General features: G+C 39.9%; 2 protein-coding genes across 2 annotated transcripts in view; one reads left to right on the top strand and one right to left on the bottom strand.

Annotated features, from left to right (window-relative positions):
- Nucleotides 1–6,118, top strand: part of LOC140069241 (uncharacterized) — a 381,540-nt gene extending 375,422 nt beyond the window's left edge. Inside the window, exons 2-4 of the mRNA XM_072114703.1 lie at nucleotides 4,078–4,181; nucleotides 4,921–5,067; nucleotides 5,150–6,118. Coding sequence (XP_071970804.1) covers nucleotides 5,021–5,067; nucleotides 5,150–6,032 — 930 coding nt within the window. The 5' untranslated portion in view covers nucleotides 4,078–4,181; nucleotides 4,921–5,020 and the 3' untranslated portion in view covers nucleotides 6,033–6,118. The remainder of the gene's footprint in view (nucleotides 1–4,077; nucleotides 4,182–4,920; nucleotides 5,068–5,149) is intronic.
- A 206-nt stretch (nucleotides 6,119–6,324) lies between these two features.
- On the bottom strand, nucleotides 6,325–11,199 carry LOC140069233 (uncharacterized). Its single transcript, XM_072114692.1, has 4 exons — nucleotides 10,848–11,199; nucleotides 8,534–8,675; nucleotides 8,299–8,452; nucleotides 6,325–7,657 (listed from the first exon to the last, which is right to left on the bottom strand). Exons 1-4 carry the CDS (start codon nucleotides 10,896–10,898, stop codon nucleotides 6,913–6,915), a joined length of 1,092 nt encoding a protein of 363 aa, XP_071970793.1. The 5' UTR covers nucleotides 10,899–11,199; the 3' UTR covers nucleotides 6,325–6,912.
- Between the last annotated feature and the right edge of the window lie 7,654 nt (nucleotides 11,200–18,853).

Below are 18,853 nucleotides of genomic sequence, written 5' to 3'. Positions count from 1 at the left end.
TCTCATCAGCTGTTGTATATGCGTTTCAAACGCAATGAAAACGCGACCAAAACGCAACGTGTGAACGCGCCCTGAGGGTGCGGTCACATGTTGCAGTTAAAACGGCATCACGGTCAGCTTTGAGGGCGCGTTCACACGTTGCGTTTTGGTCGCGTTTTCATTGCGTTTGAAACGCATATACAAAAGCTGATGAGAGGTGATTTGCCTAATTATATTACAAAACGCAACACGCAACGTTAACAAAACGCATGTGTTAACGCGTTGTTAACGCATGCGTTAACATCGCGTTTACGATGCGTTTTGTAAACGGAAATGTTAACAGGGATGTAATTAGGCAAATCAACCCTCCTCAGCTGTTCTATATGCGTTTTAAATGCAATGAAAACGCAGGTCAAAACGCAACGTGTGAACGCGCCCTGAGGAGGTTTTATTTGCAGTTTTGTCAATTAAACAGGTGAAAGACATGAACTGAAGACATGAACGGGTGAATGACATTTGTGGAGCAGGTTTCCCCTTCAAAGTCAAATTCACTCATTCAGTTCATGTCTTTCACCTGTTTAATTGACAAAACTGCACCTAAAACCACCTCCAAGCTGATTTCGATGCAGTTTTAACTGCAACATGTGACCGCACCCTGAGGGCGCGTTCACACGTTGCGTTTTGGTTGCGTTTTCATTGCGTTTGGAACGCATATACAACAGCTGATGTGAGGTAATTTGCCTAATTACATTACCGTTTACGTTTGTAAACGCAATGGTAACGCATGCGTTAACAAAACGCATGCGTTAACGCATGCGTTAACATCGCGTTTACGATGCGTTTTGTTAACGCATGCGTTAACAGTGATGAAATTAGGCAAATCACCTCTCCTCAGCTGTTGTATATGCGTTTCAAACGCAATGAAAACGCAGGTCAAAACGCAACGTGTGAACGCGCCCTCAGGATCTATACCTGATGGGTAATTGAAGCCTGTGAGGAGACCACCAGGATATGGACCAGGCCAGCACTGATGGAAAAGGCCGCATATTTCTGTTATATGTATCACACCCCCGGGGTGCAGTACATTTATTGTCACTATATTTATATACAGATCAGATCAAATGCTAATACAGGCGGTACCCTACTTAAGAACACTCGACTTACATACAGACCTCTGGATATTGGTAATTTATTGTACTTTAGTCCCAGGCTACAATAATCAGCTGTAACAGTTATCACAGGCGTCTGTAATGAAGCTTTAGGGTTAATATTGATTTTTATGACAACCCAACATTTTTAAAATCCAATTGTCACAGAGACCAAAAAAGTTCTGGCTGGGATTACAATGATAAAATATACAGTTCCAACTTACATACAAACTTGACTTAAGAACAAACCTACAGACCCTATCTTGTATGTAAGGCCGCGGTCACAGGTACCGCTAGACGTCCGTTCATAACGCGACGCTAGCGCACAGGGGGAGGTCCTCGGCCCCAACGCACATGCGTTTCCAGAGAAACGCATGCGATCGGCTTAACAATCGCATGCGTTTCCCTGGAAACGCATGTGCGTTCGGGCCGAGGACCTCCCCCTGTGCGCTAGCGTCGCGTTATGACGGACGCCTAGCGGTACGTGTGACCGCGGCCTCACCCAGGGACGGCCTGTATATATTTCTGTGTGCAGTACATTCATTTCTGGTATATTTGCATTACATTCATTACAGGCACATATTTGTCTGTGTGTTTATGCAGTACAAGTGTTTGCTCAATATAATGTGTGGACATCGCTGTGGGTTTTTGCTATATGGGGACCTGACACAAAGTTTGTACCGTGGCACATTACAGTCTTATTACGCCACTGTCTGTCACCTTATTTCGGTGTTTGCGTCACCATTTTTTACTCCCCTCAACCGAAAGCAAATTCTATTACTCCATGCAAGCTGGGAACATGTACCGCATTTTTTCGGACTATAAGGGTGAAGACACACATGGCGTTTTTGGGCCGTTTTTACTAAGTGCGTTTTCAGATTGTTAAAAACGCATGCGTTTTTGTCCGTTTTTCATTGCACAATTTTGGAAAAACGGACAAAACGCATGAGTTTTTAAAAAACGGATGCGTTTTTTAACGCATGCGTTTTTAACTATCTGAAAACGCACTTAGTAAAAACGGCCCAAAAACGCCATGTGTGTCTGCACCCTAAGGCGCACCATCAATAAATGCCTGCTAAAACATCTAGTTTAATATATAAGGCGTACCGGATTATAAGGCGCACCTGATTATAAGGATGAATGACCAGCGGGTGGCAGACCTGTGCACAGTACAAGGCAGCTGTTGTCTGTAAGTACAGTTCATATATAAAGCGCACCGGATTATAAGGCGCACCTGATTATAAGGATGAATGACCCGCGGGTGGCAGACCTGTGCACAGTACAAGGCAGCTGTTGTCTGTAAGTACAGTTCATATATAAAGCGCACCGGATTATAAGGCGCACCTGATTATAAGGATGAATGACCAGCGGGTGGCAGACCTGTGCACAGTACAAGGCAGCTGTTGTCTGTAAGTACAGTTCATATATAAAGCGCACCGGATTATAAGGCGCACCTGATTATAAGGATGAATGACCAGCGGGTGGCAGACCTGTGCACAGTACAAGGCAGCTGTTGTCTGTAAGTACGGTTCATATATAAAGCGCACCGGATTATAAGGCGCACCTGATTATAAGGATGAATGACCAGCGGGTGGCAGACCTGTGCACAGTACAAGGCAGCTGTTGTCTGTAAGTACGGTTCATATATAAGGCACCTTTGATTTAAAAATAAAAAATACAGTAATAAATATTTTTAATGTATTGAATTTCTGAAAAAAAAATCACATTTGCACCATTTTCTTACTCTGCTTTCCCGGCTTTTACTGTGCGCTCCAAATGTCCCCTTCCCTTTATCCTTTTGGTCAGTACAATCAAGAAAATGCAAAATTTCTATATTTTTTCATTTATCCCATTTTGGTGACTGTACGAGCATTTGATCACTTTATTTTTGTGTGTGGATAAAATAGCGGCGATTTAGACATTAGGATTTTTTTCCATTTTTTCCACTGTATGGAGCAATCATTTCTATATTTTGATAGAATTGTAGGATTACCTACATGCATTTATTCATCTTTGAGTTCTAAGAAAATGAAGGTAATATTTAACCCCTTAAGGACGCAGGGTTCTTTCGCTCATTTCTCGCTCTCCACCTTCACAAATCCATAACTTTTTAATTTTTCCGTGTACAGAGCTGTGTGAGGGCTTATTTTGTGCGTAACAAATTTTACTTTCCCGTGATGTTATTTATTATTCCAGGCCGTGTACTGGGAAGCTGGAAAAAAATTCCAAATGTGGTAAAATTGGAAAAAACGTGTTTGTATCATAATAATAATAATAATTCTTTATTTATATAGCGCACACAGATTACGCAGCGCTGCACAAGCATGTCAAATTGGTCCATGTCCTTGTGGGCTCAGTTTTTATGGCTGTCACTGTGCGCTTTATATAACACGTCTACTTTCTTTTTTGGTTTGGTACCATCGCAGGGATACCAAATTAATATATACAGGTTTTAATTTAATAACTTTTTCATAGCTATCATTTTTAGGACTGTGTGACATTTTGATCACTTTTTATTCCATTTTCTATGTGTTGTAAAATGGTGTAAGGCCGCGGTCACACGATGCGCCTGACGCATGCGTTGCAAGGCGCACGTTTGGCGCGTGCGTTTGACGCATGCTTCAAGAGCGCATGCGTTACTGTGACGCATGCGTCTTTCTTGCGTTTGCATTGCCAACCCCCAATTGCAAGCCATGGACACCTGTGTAGCAATATATAAGTGCAAACGCAGGTCCGTTTTTTTGTGGTGTTTGTGTTTGATGGTGGTGTCTAATGATGGAGCAATATACTGGGCCAAGCAGAGATATTATCATGGGATGTGGTGCTGTTATTCTTGGACTTGCAGCGCGTCGTCGCAGGCTTCGCAAATTGGTATTTTTCTTTCACTTTTACATTTTGTTTATTTTTTCTAGAACTGCTTTGGAAGTTATTTTTTAATCTTCTTTTAAAGGAACAAAGTCAGCGCCATTTGAGAAGACGATTATGGGTTCATCCTTTGTTGCAAGGACGGGATAGCCACGGACAGTTTTTTCAATTGTTTGTTGAATTACGCAGGTATATATATATATATTTAAAATGTTTCTTACATTATCCTGGTTTAGTAAATACCTGTATATCTGTGGACCAGCGTCTAAGCTATGTTCCGTATTTGTCAACAAAATGGACAACCATATTGACTCCAGTCTAAGGTGTGGGTGGGAAATGCATTGGTCACAGCACCACTTCAGAATATAGCCAACAAGGCAACAGAAGTATACAGGCAGGTCAATTCTTTTTTAAATGATGTTACATTATATACTCACCCCTTTGGCAGCCCCGATGCTCTGCGTGGCTCCATGAGTTTGACGTGGCTGATCTTCTTTCTTCCACACGGCTCCTCCTATTTTTTTGGACTTCTGTATTCTGTTGCATAGATGCAGGCAGGCACATACTATGATGCCGCTGATTAATAAGTCATATTATGCAACAGCTGGCAGATAACTATGCCGCCTGTTACAGAACACCAAATACAGAGGAGTGGACACGGGCAATACAGAAGAGTACCCGTGCACACATTGTTGATCCATGTTTTTAATTGCGGCTGTTGTTGTGAAAGTATCCTTATTTTTTATTTTAACCTACATGTTTTTTTTTTTTGTTTTTTTTGGACCCCCGTTTTTTTTTTATTTTCAAAGAAGCAAAAAAAAAGCTGGCTTATTTTAAGAATTGTATTGGTTTTATGTATGTGTGCATTTTATTAAGTGCTTTATAGTTAAATATTTATTAAAAAAGTTATCTCTTCTTTGTCTCATAGGTATCCTAATAAATTTCAGGAATATTGCCGTTTAAGTATAGAGCAATATGACTTTTTGCTTGGCCTTATTAAGCAGCAAATAACATTCCAATCTACTGTGATGAGGCAAGCAATATCTCCTGAACAACGTCTACTTGTAACGTTAAGGTTTGTTTTTTTTAATTTTTTAACCTGTAAAAAAGAAATGATTACACCAAAGTGATATCTTTGTTTCTTTCTTTCAATAAAGGTTCCTGGCCACAGGGGAGAGCTATCACTCCATGCAGCATCAGTTTCGGATAGGGAAAAGTACATTGTGCAAAATCATTCCACATACTTGCGCGGTGATATGGGCTGCTTTGCAGCCTCGCTGCATGCCTTTTCCCACCACAAACTATTTTCAAGCCATCTCGAAAGGTTTTGAGGAAAAGACGGATTTCCCAAATTGTCTTGGAGCAATTGATGGGAAGCATATCCGTGTGATACAGCCACCTCATTCAGGGACTCTTTTTTTCAATTATAAAAAATATTTTTCAATTGTCTTACTTGCCATTGCGGACAGTGACAGTAATTTTATTGCCATTGAAACTGGTTCGTATGGCAGCACAAATGATTCGAGAATACTCGAAACCAGTGCAATGGCAAGACAGCTTCTTCAAAAACATATTAATATTCCTCCGGCCAAAGCACTTACTGGGAGCTCCACAATTCTCCCCCATGTCTTTGTGGCCGACGAGGCATTTGGTCTCCGCACTCACTTATTGAGACCATACTGTAAGCGGGGTTTGACAAATATGAAACGGATTTATAATGCCCGTTTATCTCGAGCCCGCAAGACTGTGGAGTGCGCTTTTGGCATATTAAGTGGGCAATGGCGTTTACTTAAAGCAGCTATATGCCTAAGTGTAGAAAATGTAGACACAGTTGTGAAGGCATGCTGTGTTCTGCATAATTTCAGTCGAATTGGTATGTCTCCACATGCACTGCTTGACGTTGGCAATGATGTCAACCTTGCAAATACAATAGACCAATGCAATTGCCGTGCTTTATCTGGATGGCGCACAAGAGATGAATTTCTCAAATATTTTAATAGTGAGCACGGGGCAGTTGCTTGGCAGTATGATGCCATTTAATTTTTTTTTTTATATTTTTCATTTACTGTATCTGCATTTCATTATTTTGATGGTTGTAATAAAATCTAATTTTTCTTTATTTTGGGCTTATGTGGTTTAACAATGTTCAATGATTTTAAAAACAACTCTTTTTTTTTTTTTTTTTTATTTTATAATGCACTGAAACATTAACCTCTTTTTTTTTTTTTTTTTTTTTTAAATATCCAAAAGGCTATATTTGTAAAACCAAATTTAGAAAAATACAAAAAAAAAGGTGTTTAAGATTTCAAACACAATATGATCCATTGGATCTCTTTGAAAATTTAAAGTAAATTTTTCAAAAAACCAAAATGGTTAAACCTCATTGCATAAAATTGGATTATGCTTAAACCCAGCAAGTAAGGCCGTGGTCACACGTTCCGGTATCTGTCCTTTCATAATGCAACATTAGCGCACAGGGGACGGTCCTTTCCCTTTGTAAAAATGCATTTTGAGGTATACTTCTGCAAATGACATATTGATCACATGCTTTTGCATGGAAAGGCTTGTAAGTATTGTCAAAGGTCCGCCCCCTGTGCACCAGCATTTCATTATGACTGGACCAATAAAGCCACTGACACATGTTCTGCTTGGAGCCAGTTTTAAATGTAACACAAGCCCAAGGTGTCCGCACTGTGACAAATGGCATATGTGCTTACAGGGATATGCATGTGACAAATAGACACATTGCATGTGTCTCTATATAAATGCATATGTGCATGGGCAGAGGCTAACCACATTTTCACTTGGGTTGCATTATAAACGGACTGTTTGAGCAACATCTGCCTGTATTGTAATGGCTTGACTATAGAAACTTAAAACTTGGATAACAGTTAAACGGAAACTGTAACAATAAAGACTGCTAATTGCGTCGTGTAAGGTCATGGGGTTCATTTGGACTATGTGTTGGTGAAAATGAAAATGTTGAGGCTGGCAATGCAGTTACTGTCTGCAACTCTTCATGTAGCCTTTGCTGTCTCCATGGGCTTGAATCAGAAAGCAGCATTTGAAGATAGGAACTATTTGGATCCTCGGAATATGATGTGCTTGGCAATGCATGAGTTTGTGTAGTTTCTGTTTGGGTACATGTTTGTTTTTTTGGAGGTGATGCAACAAGACTAGTAGTTGGACTAGTTTCAAATGGTTGTGTGGTTGTTGTTTTTGGACACAATAAGTCTTTTAAATTGTTGACCAAAACATCAATACTAGGCAAAATATCACAATTGTCAAACAGTTCCACCACAGTCATGACATAAGCAATAAATAAATTGCGTTTCCCAGCTGGGAAGCGTCTGCATTGGCCCGCTACAACAACACCCAACCCATCATACATGTCTTGTGACCCTGCACGACGCATCATGTTTACCGCCTCATGTTCAATAGCACTTATTGGATCTGACTGCACACGTGCTGCCCTTCTTCGAGTTTGCCTGGTGTTGATGGGTGGTGGTTCTGGTGGAGAGTCATCAATTTCCACGTTTGTTTGTGAATCTGTACCATGTGCATCTTCAACCAAAGATGTGTGGCTCTGCTCCATTGTTTGGTCATCAGTATCGAGATGTTCGTGTGCTTGTCCTCTTGTTTTTTTTGGAATGTTTCCTTGAGTCCTTTTTTTTTTTTAAAAAAAAAAAAAAAGAAAATAGAGTATAATTGTATGGTAAAAGATCATAATAAGATGCAGTAATTTCATTGTACATTCAAAAATGAAACAAAGTAAAATAATCTTATAATTAAATTTATACTTGAGAGGATCAATCCAAAAAATGCTAGAGTGCTTGTATTGAATAACAAACAACATTGAAGTCAAATGGATACACGAGCTTTTTGTAATGAATAAACACATTGAAAGAACCGTAATCTGCACACATTGCAGATGTTACCTACATCTGCTAACTTATCCAAAGTCATGCAAAGTTATGCATGTGTGTATACCATAAAATTATCAGTTGTTTGTAACATTGGCAATGTGTTGTATTCTGTGTTTTTTCACTGTGTTCTTCAATTCAATGATCCTGTGTTTAATAATTTATTTGTATTCATATCTTTGCTTCTCTGTGTTTACATAATAAACTGATAAATCTCAAGCTGGGGAAATACTCGTCCAAGCACTGAGCCATTCACAGTATGGCAATACTTGAAAGACCATCAAGCTTTGCCTTTTTTTTTTTTTTTCTTTTCTTTACAGAAATTTACTTAACCTTTTTCAATACATGAATACAAAATGATCTTATTTCTAAAATAAACTTACGGCCGAAGAGTACGAGTTGGTAAGAGAAAAAGTAATTCCTCAAAATGTTGATATGGCCTTTTGTGAGACGGGGAGGAGCCACTCTTTTCATTTATTGCAACTTCTCGTCTGAAGCGATCCCTACATGACCGCCACCTCGTGCGAACCTGCTCTTCTATTTTAAATGATAATTATTTTCTGTTATTATATTTAATTTATTAATAAAAAAAAAAAAACATAAATTTGTTGCACTTACCCATTTTCCACTGTTCACGTGGTTCCATCTCCTCCCAATCGCTGGTTAATTCCTTGCATATTTGAATCCATGCCTGACTTCTTTTGCTTTTGCTGGCATAATGTTTGTGTTGTAAGTCCCATAGCATTGGTCTTTCCTTCACCTATGTATGAGCACACATTTTTTTAAAAATTTTTTACAATGCAAATTGTTTTAATGTTGTAAATAAAAACTATACATTTTAAATTTGTAAATGTGGATTTATGTCAAACATCTTTTTTCTTTTCATTGTGATATTTTGAATGTTTCTTTAATGGCCATTTTTTAAAAATTAAATTTTTAATAAACTTTGTACTATTTAAAAAACGTTGAAATTGTATTCGAGCATTTATTTTTTTTTTTTATTTTTTAAGTTCAAACTGAAAAATCGAATTGGCAAAATTTTTTTATAAAAATATATGTGGATGAAAATATAAGCCGTGACCAGTAGTTTAAAACAAAAAAAAATCGTTAACCAATTGTCTCCAGTGTAAGCCCAGGGTGTAGTATACAGCCAGCCACATACAGTATACAGGCAGCCCCCATGTAGTATACAGCCTGGACACCCTATTTTTTAAACAAGACATAACTCAACAATTTATATTCACTCTCTGTTGAGCCCAATCCACGCCACGGCTCCCGGCGGATTCTTCTCTCTTCTGTAGATGGCTGCAGGCCGTAGCACAATACAATGCAGCCCTGTTGACACTGATGACTTCATCAGTGGCAACAGCGCTGCATCATAGTGTGCAACGGCCTTCAGATTGCATGGACGCAACTATGCCAGCTAGAGAAGAGAGAAGATAGAGAATGAAGCACAGGGAGCCGCAATGGGGATCATAAGCCGCAATCAACATTGTGGACAATGGATGTTTTTTACAGAATTTTTTAAATAAAGACTATTGGATAAGCAAAGATGAGCTATTTTTGATTTATTTTGCATTTTAAAAGTAGGCATATACTCAAGCATATACAGTATATAGCCTGCGCGCACCATGGAGTATGTAGCTACATGCACACTGCCTTAGGACGTGTTGACACATTCAGCTAACCATCCGTTAATAATGCTATGCTAGTGCACAGGGGGCGGTCCAAGTTCAAAATAGACATGCATTTCTGTTGAAAACAATGTGACCAATAGTTCAATTTCTTGATTCACAATGGAGATTTTTGAGAAATTTGGGGCCAAAGCCGGCACCCTGTGTGCAAGCGTTTCACTATGAACGGGCGGAGAGTGGAATGTGTATCCATGCCCATATGCTACATTTAATAAAAATTAAGATGGACGTATATACGGCCATTAAATGTTCAACATACATTCAAATGGCATCAAGTCTTCCAACGGTAGCAGTACTGTGCATCACACGTTGTGCTTCGTACCCCGTCCAAAGATTTGACATGTGCAATATTTATGCTGCAAATGACACTTTGAAACATATATACCTATAGAGAGGGTCAAGGCTGAGCAGCACTCACCTCCTCCTCCTCCTCTCCCCCGCAAAGTGCACAACATGTTATGGAGTGTGAGGGCGCATTCAGACAATGCATTGTGTAGTGCGTTGGGTTGCGTTTTGATCAATCACATGCTAAGGATACATTGTGGCAGATTTACTTAACCGGCCCATTTGCGATCCATCGGGGCATTCTCTGCGCTTGATTCTGGTCCGGCAGGGATTTATTAAGGTAGTTCCGCCGCCGTCCACCAGGTGGCACTGCTGCACTGAAAAGCATCGGAATGCTCTTCAATACACCAAGGCCGGCTGAGTGAAGGTAAGCGCAAGCTCCAAAAATGATTTTCTGTTTTAAAATGCATTTTTTTTTCAAAATACGTTGGGTTTTCATTCATCCACGCCCCTCGATTTCCATTGCGCGCGTGCAAGCGCAAATGCACCACAATCAGATCGCGTGTGCAAAATAACCCATGGCAATACAGGGAAAATCTGAACAGATCTTATAAATTCTGGTAAGACGTTGGGAAAACACAAATTGTGCCCTTAGTAAATGAACCACATTGTGTCAAAAAAAAACAACACAACATAACACAAGGCATCATCTGAATGCACACGTGTATATACACTGCCAGGCCGCCGTGTTATAAAGCATATTTTAAATGTTAGAAACACATTAGTTTAAAAATTTAGTAAAGAAAAAAGTAAACTCAACAGCAAAGTCACATAAAAAGATTTTAAAGGACAATGCATACAGCATTTACCCCTGCCCCACCACCACAAAAAAAAAGGTGCTATAGGGAATTAAAGCAAGAATGAGAGACACAGAAAAAGTAAAAAAAACTTACAAGAGAAATGACATGTGAGGCATCAAGATCCGAGCGAACACCAGATGCCATACTGGCAAGTGCACCCTGACACAAATACCACAAGAAATGAAATGCCAACTTTGCAAAAATGTAAACAGCGGGAAAAACATCATGAAAAAGCAGACAGAACCGGTACTGAACGTCAGGCGCATCCGTCAAACGCACACAGAGCTAAACAACGTTCACTGACAACACGCCAGACGCATGCGTCCAGCAACAATATGAAAAACGCAACTGGACGCAAAAACACATGCGCTAAGCGCATAGAAACGCAAGGACGAAACGGAAAGAAAGAAAAGCCATTGATAACCATAGAAAAAAAAAAGGATGCGTCCGTCAAAAAGACGTAGGACGCATGCGTCAGGCGCATCGTGTGACCGCGGCCTAAAAGTCGCTATGGGGATAGCCGCCGGCATTAAGTAGTTTTAGATTTGGATAGATCAAGCATTACCTATTGTGTCTGTTATTATTACTGTTTATTACGTTTTATATCATTTCTAGGGAAAGGGGGGTGATTTGAACTTTTGTTTTTTCCTTTTTTAATTATTTTTGAAACATTTTAGAAATTTTATTTTTACTATTTTTTTTAGACACTCTAGGGTACATTAACCCTAGATTGTCTGATCGTTCCTACCATATACTGCAATACTACTGTATTGCCCATGCGCCACCGTTGTCAGCTTTGCCAGCTGCATCGGAAGACGTGGGGGTGCGGTCACACGTCGCGTTTACTGCATGCGTTTAAAAACGCATTGCTACAGCTGAAGGGATATTTCCCTAATTAAACAGCTGTTAACGCTTGCGTTTACAAAACGCAAGTGTTAACACATTGTTAACACATACGTTAACATTGCGGTTAACGCATTCATTTTGTAAACGCAGGTGTTAACAGCTGTTTAATTAGGCAAATCTCCCTTCAGTTGTAGCAATGCGTTTTTAAACACATGCAGTAAATGCAACGTGTGACCGCACCCTAAGAGGCAATATGCAGCAAACCCCACCTGTGTATGAAGAGTGCTCACCCCGTCCTATGCACAATACCTCCAGACAACACAAGATATGATCCAGTTGCAGGGGCCCCTGTTACAATAATAATCTCTGAGAAGATCCCTCTCTATATACCAGTGCAATCTGTGTCACAGTGTAACAGTAGCAGATAACAGCTCTTAGGCCGCGGTCACACGATCCGCTAGGCGTCCGTTCATAACGCGACGCTAGCGCACAGGGGGCGGTCCTCGGCCCGAACGCACATGCGTTAACAGGGAAACGCATGCGATCGGCTTATCAATCGCATGCGTTTCCCTGTTAACGCATGTGCGTTCGGGCCGAGGACCGCCCCCTGTGCGCTAGCGTCGCGTTATATGAACGGACGCCTAGCGGATCGTGTGACCGCGGCCTTAGTTACATAAAATCCACAAATAGACAACCACTAAGCCCATAGCCTAGTGCAGTGATGCGAACCTTTTGAGGATGCCAACCAAAAAATTAAAGCCGTATCTTATTGCTCCCTGTTCAACAACTTTCAATCATATTGGCCTCCTGAAGACAACAACACAGTAGATAGATGCAGAGGTCGCACTAACATTTTTCCAGAAGGGTAATAATACTCGTCTCACAATTTTTGAGGAGTATTTTTAACCGAGGAGAAGTACGAAATTTTCATTAATAAATATATAACTCCTAGGCGTATTTATAGTGTTAAGAGACGTCTATTAATACAAGGAAAAAGTTACAGCTCCTGTTTTCTGTGCTTAAGGGCGCTGTCCCAAGTTGCATTCGCAAACGCAGACGCAGACCAAACCGCGCCCACCGGGGCGGTCCGATCGCATCGGTGTTTTTCTATGGAAACGCCTGCGCGGCTCGTTCCCGATCGCAGGCGTTTCCATAGAAACACCTATGTGATGGAACCGCCCCGGTGGGCGTGGTTTGGTCTGCGTCTGCGAACGCAACGTGGGACAGCGCCCTAAAAGGGTTTTCCCACAAATTCAAGTTAGGCCATATCTACGGGATAGGGCCCAATTTGAATTCTTGGGAAAATCCCTTTAGGGCGCATTCACACGATGCATTGAGTCACTTTTGGAATGCGTCAAAAACGCATAAAAAGGCCTCACATGTTGAAGTAACATTGGGTTTTAGCAAATGCAATGGAAACGCAATGTTACTTCAACATGTGATCAAGGTTCAAGCCTTTGGAATGTGTCAAAAACGCAACGCATCGTGTGAATGCGCCCTCAAAAAGCAAGTATGTATTAAACAAGTGCTGCACAACATTTTTGTGGTGTCTTCACACATGGCATTTTCAAACACATCAGAACAGCTGAGAAGAGATTTGCATAATTACATTGCTGTCAATATTGTGTTAACAAAACGCATGCATCAACGCAATTCTATTGCGTTTTGTAAACGAAATGTTAACAGCAATGCAATTAGGCAAATCTCTTCTCAGATCTGTTGTGAAGTGTTTGAAAATGTATGTAATAACCTCACCCTTGGGTGATGTCACACATGGCGTTTTATGTCCGTTTTTAACCCCTTCACGCTCCGCGGCGGATATATCCGCCACGGAGCGCAGTGACTTAGCGCTCAGTGGCGGATATATCCGCCACGGCTCCTATGCCGGCTCGGCTCTGGATCAGAGCCGAACCGGCATCGGGAAACACGGGGTGCCGGCTGTAACTAATAGCCGGCACCCCAGTGTAACACCCGCGATCGGAGTTGTCTCTGATCGCGGGTGCTTAACCCGTTAGATGCCGCGGTCAGCGCGACCGCGGCATCTAACAAGTATCTGGGGGGTCTTTCCCCCACGATCGGCCCCCCCGAACCGTTTTCGGGGGGCGCCGATCGTTGCTATAGTAACTCTGGGGTCCGATCTGGACCCCAGAGTTACTAGCAAGAATTGCCAGTAAGATGGCGTCTGTGACGTCATCTTACTGGCAAAGTGCCAGCCTATGCAAGTGTATAGGCTGACACTGATAATACTCTGCAATACATGAGTATTGCAGAATATTATCATGAAGAAGCAATCAGAAGATTGCTTCTTCATGTCCCATGGTATAAAAGTGAAAAAGTAAAAAAAAAAGTTATTCAATAAAAAAATAAAGTCATAAATCACTAAAAATGCCCCAAACCCCCAAAACATATAAAGAGACATATAACTCAAAAAAAAAAGTCTAAATCATAACACAAACCCCACATATATAGTATCACCGCGTCCGTAACAACCCGTAGAATAAAAGTAAATCATTATTGAACCCGCACGATAAACGCCGTAAAAAAAAACTGTTATAAACCCTCCAAAAATTATGATTTTTACCTTTTCAATCCCACAAAAAATGCTATAAAATGCGATCAAAAAACCATATGTACTCAGACATGATACTGGTGCAAAGTACAACATGTCCCGCAAAAAACAAGCCATCAACCAGCTCCGTAGCCAAAAACGTAACAAAGTTATGCCACTTGGAAGACGGCAATACATAAATGATAGATTTTTCCCCACATTAGGGTTTTGTTTGACAAATTTAGTAAAACGTAAGAAAATATATTCATGTCTGGTATCCCCGTAATCGTATCGACCCATAGAATAAAGATAACAGGATTATTAGTCTATACGGTGAACACCAAAAAAAAAAAAGTCAAAAATCCAGTACAGAATTGATGCTTTTCTACTCCTGCCCTCAAAAAAGTTCCTAAATTTTCAACAATAGGTGATACCAACCCCAAAATGGTAACAATGGAAAAAGCATCTCATCCCGCAAAAAAAATGCCGTCACATGGCCCCAATAACGAAAAAGCGAAAATTTTATAGCCTTCAAAAGGGGCCAATGAGGAAACTAAAATCCTGGCAGCTGCAGCGCCCTCCTTCCCTTCTGCGCCTCGCTGTGCCCCCATAAAACAAGTAACGGCCACATGTGGGGGGTCTTTGTACTCAGGAGAAATTGCAGAACAAATTGTATGGTGGGTTTTCTCTTTTTATATTTTGGAAATGTGTAAACAATTGACCATTCTAAATTTCACCTCCATTTTGATTCAATTACTATGAAGATCTCAAGGGGTTAACAATCTTCGTAAAAGCTGTTTCTGATAGCTTGAGGGGTGCAGATTTGAAAATGGGTAGATTATATAGGGGGTTTTGATGCTAAATATGTAAAATTTCATTCAAAACTGTATTTATCCCCAAAATAGTCAATTCTGAAAATCCGGAAAAGCGATATTCTATTTGTAAGCCGCGTGACATCAAAATAAATTATCCAGACATTTCAGAAATTATGAAAATGTAAAGTAGACAAATGGGAAATGTTATTCAGCAACTTATTTAGCTGGTAAATCGATCTGCCTGAAAACGCAATGATTTAGAATTTCGAAAATGGCAAATTTTTCAAAAAATTTATCATATTTTCTTTTTTTTGTAAATAAACGCAAAACTTATCTGCCAAAATTTACCACTAAAATGAAGCACAACATGTGGGGAAAAAACTATCTCAGAATCGTTTTGATAAGTAACAGTGTTCAAAAGTTATAACCATATAAAGCGAAGCAAGTCAGAATCCAAAAAATCGGGCTGAGCCTTAGGGCGCGGTCACACGTTGCGTTTTGCTGCGTTTGAAAGCTGCGTTTTGGTTTGCGTCTTAGATCGTTGCGCAGTAATGTAGTAATGGTTTTCGTTGGTGTTTGTCATCTGCTGTTTTCTCCTAGCGTTTACATGTTGCGTTTGCGTTAGATGACTGCGTTGGTCTCTTTAATTAGCTGCGTTTGTAGCTTGCGGTCGCTATGTGCGTGCGTGTGTGCTGTGCGCTTACGTGCTGCGTTTGATGTCTTTTTTGTTGCGTCTCGTCTGTCCTAGCATTTGTTTCCCGCCCAATTCTGCTCATGCGCTGTATCTCTGAAGAGGAGCAGGTTTTCCGTTCTGCAGTGAGGTGGTATCGAAAATGGCGGCGTATCATCGTCTCGGGCTGGATGCATCTAAGATTATTTGCCTTGTAAGTGTTTTTTCACTATTTTCACTCATATCTTGTTGTTCCTGCTTTTTTTTTTTTTATTTTAACAGTAACTTGTTTTTTTTTTCTGGTTTTGTTTTTTTTTTTTTGATTGGTAACGCTTGGTTATTTTATTGTCTTGAAAATTTAACTTACTGTAGCATAGTGGTTAGTTTTCCAACACTTAATTTTTGTACTCTCAATAACAAGGGTATAACATTTTTTTTTTTTTTTTAACTTTTAAATTATATTTTTTGGGAAGGGGGGGGGGCCGAGCAGATGGCTGTTCTGCGTAAATGGGAGATGTCGCACATGTATGCGTGCAACGGCATATTACATAGTATGCGTCTATTGGCAAATTGCATCTACGCATCTATGATGGCGAAAACAAGACAGATGGTGACCATGGAAGAGCATCATGGATGGCAGAAGTAGACTTTTTAAGGGTTCATAAATTTAACAGCCTACTTCATACTAAAGGGGTATGGTGGACTGTATACTTTTGTGGCATGGTTGGTGCGAAACTTAAGGGGGCTTGCTTGCAGGATATTGGTTGCTAGCTATATCCTCATGTGGGATGGCTTGCAAGATATTACAGGGGGCTTGCAGTCTATATACTACAGGGAATTGTAAGGAATATAATATTGGGGGCTGTCTATTTTCTCCAGGGGTCAGGCTGTCTATTTCATGTAGGGGCTTTGCTTTCTATATACTGTGATACAGTGAACAATGCTTTTCCCCTCAATTTGGTTGCGTTGTGTCATTTTTTATTCAATATTTTATCTGCCAGTATGTTGCTCTGCTTTTAATCTTTTTGCCTTTAACTTGAGTATATACAGTGTAAGGGCTCCTTTACAAGGCTGTGTACGTGGGCCTACATGCGGCATTATATTTACAGATGCATGTACGTCACCACTTGCTGTACGCCAGCAATACGATGCCACACGTGTGGTACCAATCGGGCACGCAAAACGTGCATGCTCTATCTTTCGGTGAGTGTGCGGTCGTGCGTTGCTGTTTACTATGGATGGAGGAAGGGCCATCTCCTCTCCCTCCAACGCGTTCCGCCTGCATGGGCGGCCTTCCTTTTATTTTTTTTTTTCATTTTTTAAATATTTAACATGATTTATTACAAGGTTTAATTTTTAAGTAAAAACAGGCACATTTAGACACTTGCAAATTAAGTCATTAATTGTTTAAAAAGCACATTTGTGTTTGGTTATTTTAGGTGCATGAGCGACCCATAATCTGGGATCTTCAACATAAAGACCATTTAAATACAAAGTTGAAAGACAAAGCGTGGATGGAAATTTTTAAAGAGATCCATACAAATTGGAAAACTATGGATGCCCGTGAAATTAAACGTCTTGGTAAGTTGCACATTTAATCTTTTTCAAAAATTATGCTGAATCAGACCCCCACCAAAACAAATTTTAATTAAAAAATGGGACGTATATACGGCAAATAGATGTCCGCCATAGAGGGCAATGGGTGTGCACCGAAATACATTATCAGTACGGTGCTGAACACGTGCATCACCGTTCGGCTACATAATACGTGTTAGGACATATCCTTGTTGACATCACAATATGTTGCAGTGCAATGTATTGACAAATGGACATGGCCTTGGATGATCCATGTCGTCCCACCTGTTCCTTTTCAAAATGGTTCGAATGTATGCCCTTGTTTACACTTTAAGGTGTGCATACATTGTGTGCCTGGTAGGTTTTTTTCTTTTTTCAAATTCTTTGGACACATGAATTGTGAGTATCTTTCATTTCTTTTATGTCATAGCGTGTCTAATATCATTATTTTTTAAAGTGGTTTTGAATTACAGTTTATACATTAATGTTTTAAACACATTTGTTTGTCTTGAAACAGATGCTGATATTCGCAATCGGTGGCGTTCAATGAGGGATCGTTTTCGTAAAGATCACTCCTTGTATGAGAAAAGTGGGTCCTCGCCCAGCAAAATTAAAAAATATATTCATTATGATGAATTACTATTTTTGGCGCCCTCACGTACATTGCGCAAGTAAGTTTTCGTCACTTTTAATGGTTTTTTTTTTCAAATATTCACATTGCCTTTCTTTTTACTGAACAAACATAATACACTGGGGTTTTCATTTGTCCAACACTGTATTATATTGCCCTCTTTTTATGTTTTTGAATTTTCATAAACCATTTTTTACAAAAAAATAGGCTGCTTAACGTTGTTCAGATAGCTCTTTTTGTCATTTTGTAATTTGGTAAATTTTGCACTATGACAAATTTCAAAATTTAACACAGATTGGGGGTCATTTAATAAGGGGCCGAGTCCCCATTTTTGAACGTTTGGAAGAAATAAAACAAAGTAACGAAATTTTTCGAGGTAATGAGAGGCATTTTCAGCAAACGCGCTCGGAGTGTGTCTCATCTGCACAGGGTTGCCCTAATAAAACCCGATGGATTTTTGGAAAGCAATGCGTTGAACTCCAATGCAATTCGACGGACTTCAGCCCAGCAGCGACACATGGTGGACATTGGGCGCACTGCTTTAGTGTAGCGCTGGAATTCCAAAATCTGCCACATCGAATGTGCAACAGTATCGCAAATGGACTGGGTAAGTTAAGTAACCACAATGTTCTTTTTTTGCAACTTTTAGACAAAAATGCTTTCAGACATTCGCTTATCAGTGTTGCTGCTACCTCCACAAATTAAATTTTTATGTTTTAATCCCCCAAAAAAAAGGCAACACATTGAATTTGTGAAATGTGTATGTGTAACCATGGTCCTTTCAACATGATGTATTTATTGGGAAACATCCCAAATGGTCATTAAATCCTTCTGTTGAAAATTTTGATATTTGTAATTGTTATTTTTAAATTTTACCATTCTTTTTTTGATTGTGAATTTTAAAAAATTTTCAAAAAATTTTATCAAAACAAAGGCCTTAAATTTTTAATCAATCTTTTTTTACTTCAAAAACAAAATAGGACCCAAGGAAACATTCCACAGGCTGAGCCAAGC

This window comes from Engystomops pustulosus, chromosome 7 (assembly GCF_040894005.1).
Source record: "Engystomops pustulosus chromosome 7, aEngPut4.maternal, whole genome shotgun sequence".
NCBI lineage: Eukaryota > Metazoa > Chordata > Amphibia > Anura > Leptodactylidae > Engystomops > Engystomops pustulosus.
The sequence above is the reverse complement of the archived record's forward strand: the minus strand, read 5'-3'. Positions and strand labels throughout refer to the sequence as shown.

Bases quoted from the DNA above. Each gene is read 5' to 3' on its own strand.
- LOC140069233 (XM_072114692.1), bottom strand. From the start codon at position 10,898: ATGGCATCTGGTGTTCGCTCGGATCTTGATGCCTCACATGTCATTTCT. The intron at 8,453-8,533 runs GTAAGTGCAACA...CATTTAAAATAG, and splicing joins ACGTGAACAGTGGAAAATGG to AAGAGCAGGTTCGCACGAGG. The intron at 7,658-8,298 runs GTAAGTTTATTT...AAAAAAAAAAAG, and splicing joins CCAACTCGTACTCTTCGGCC to GACTCAAGGAAACATTCCAA.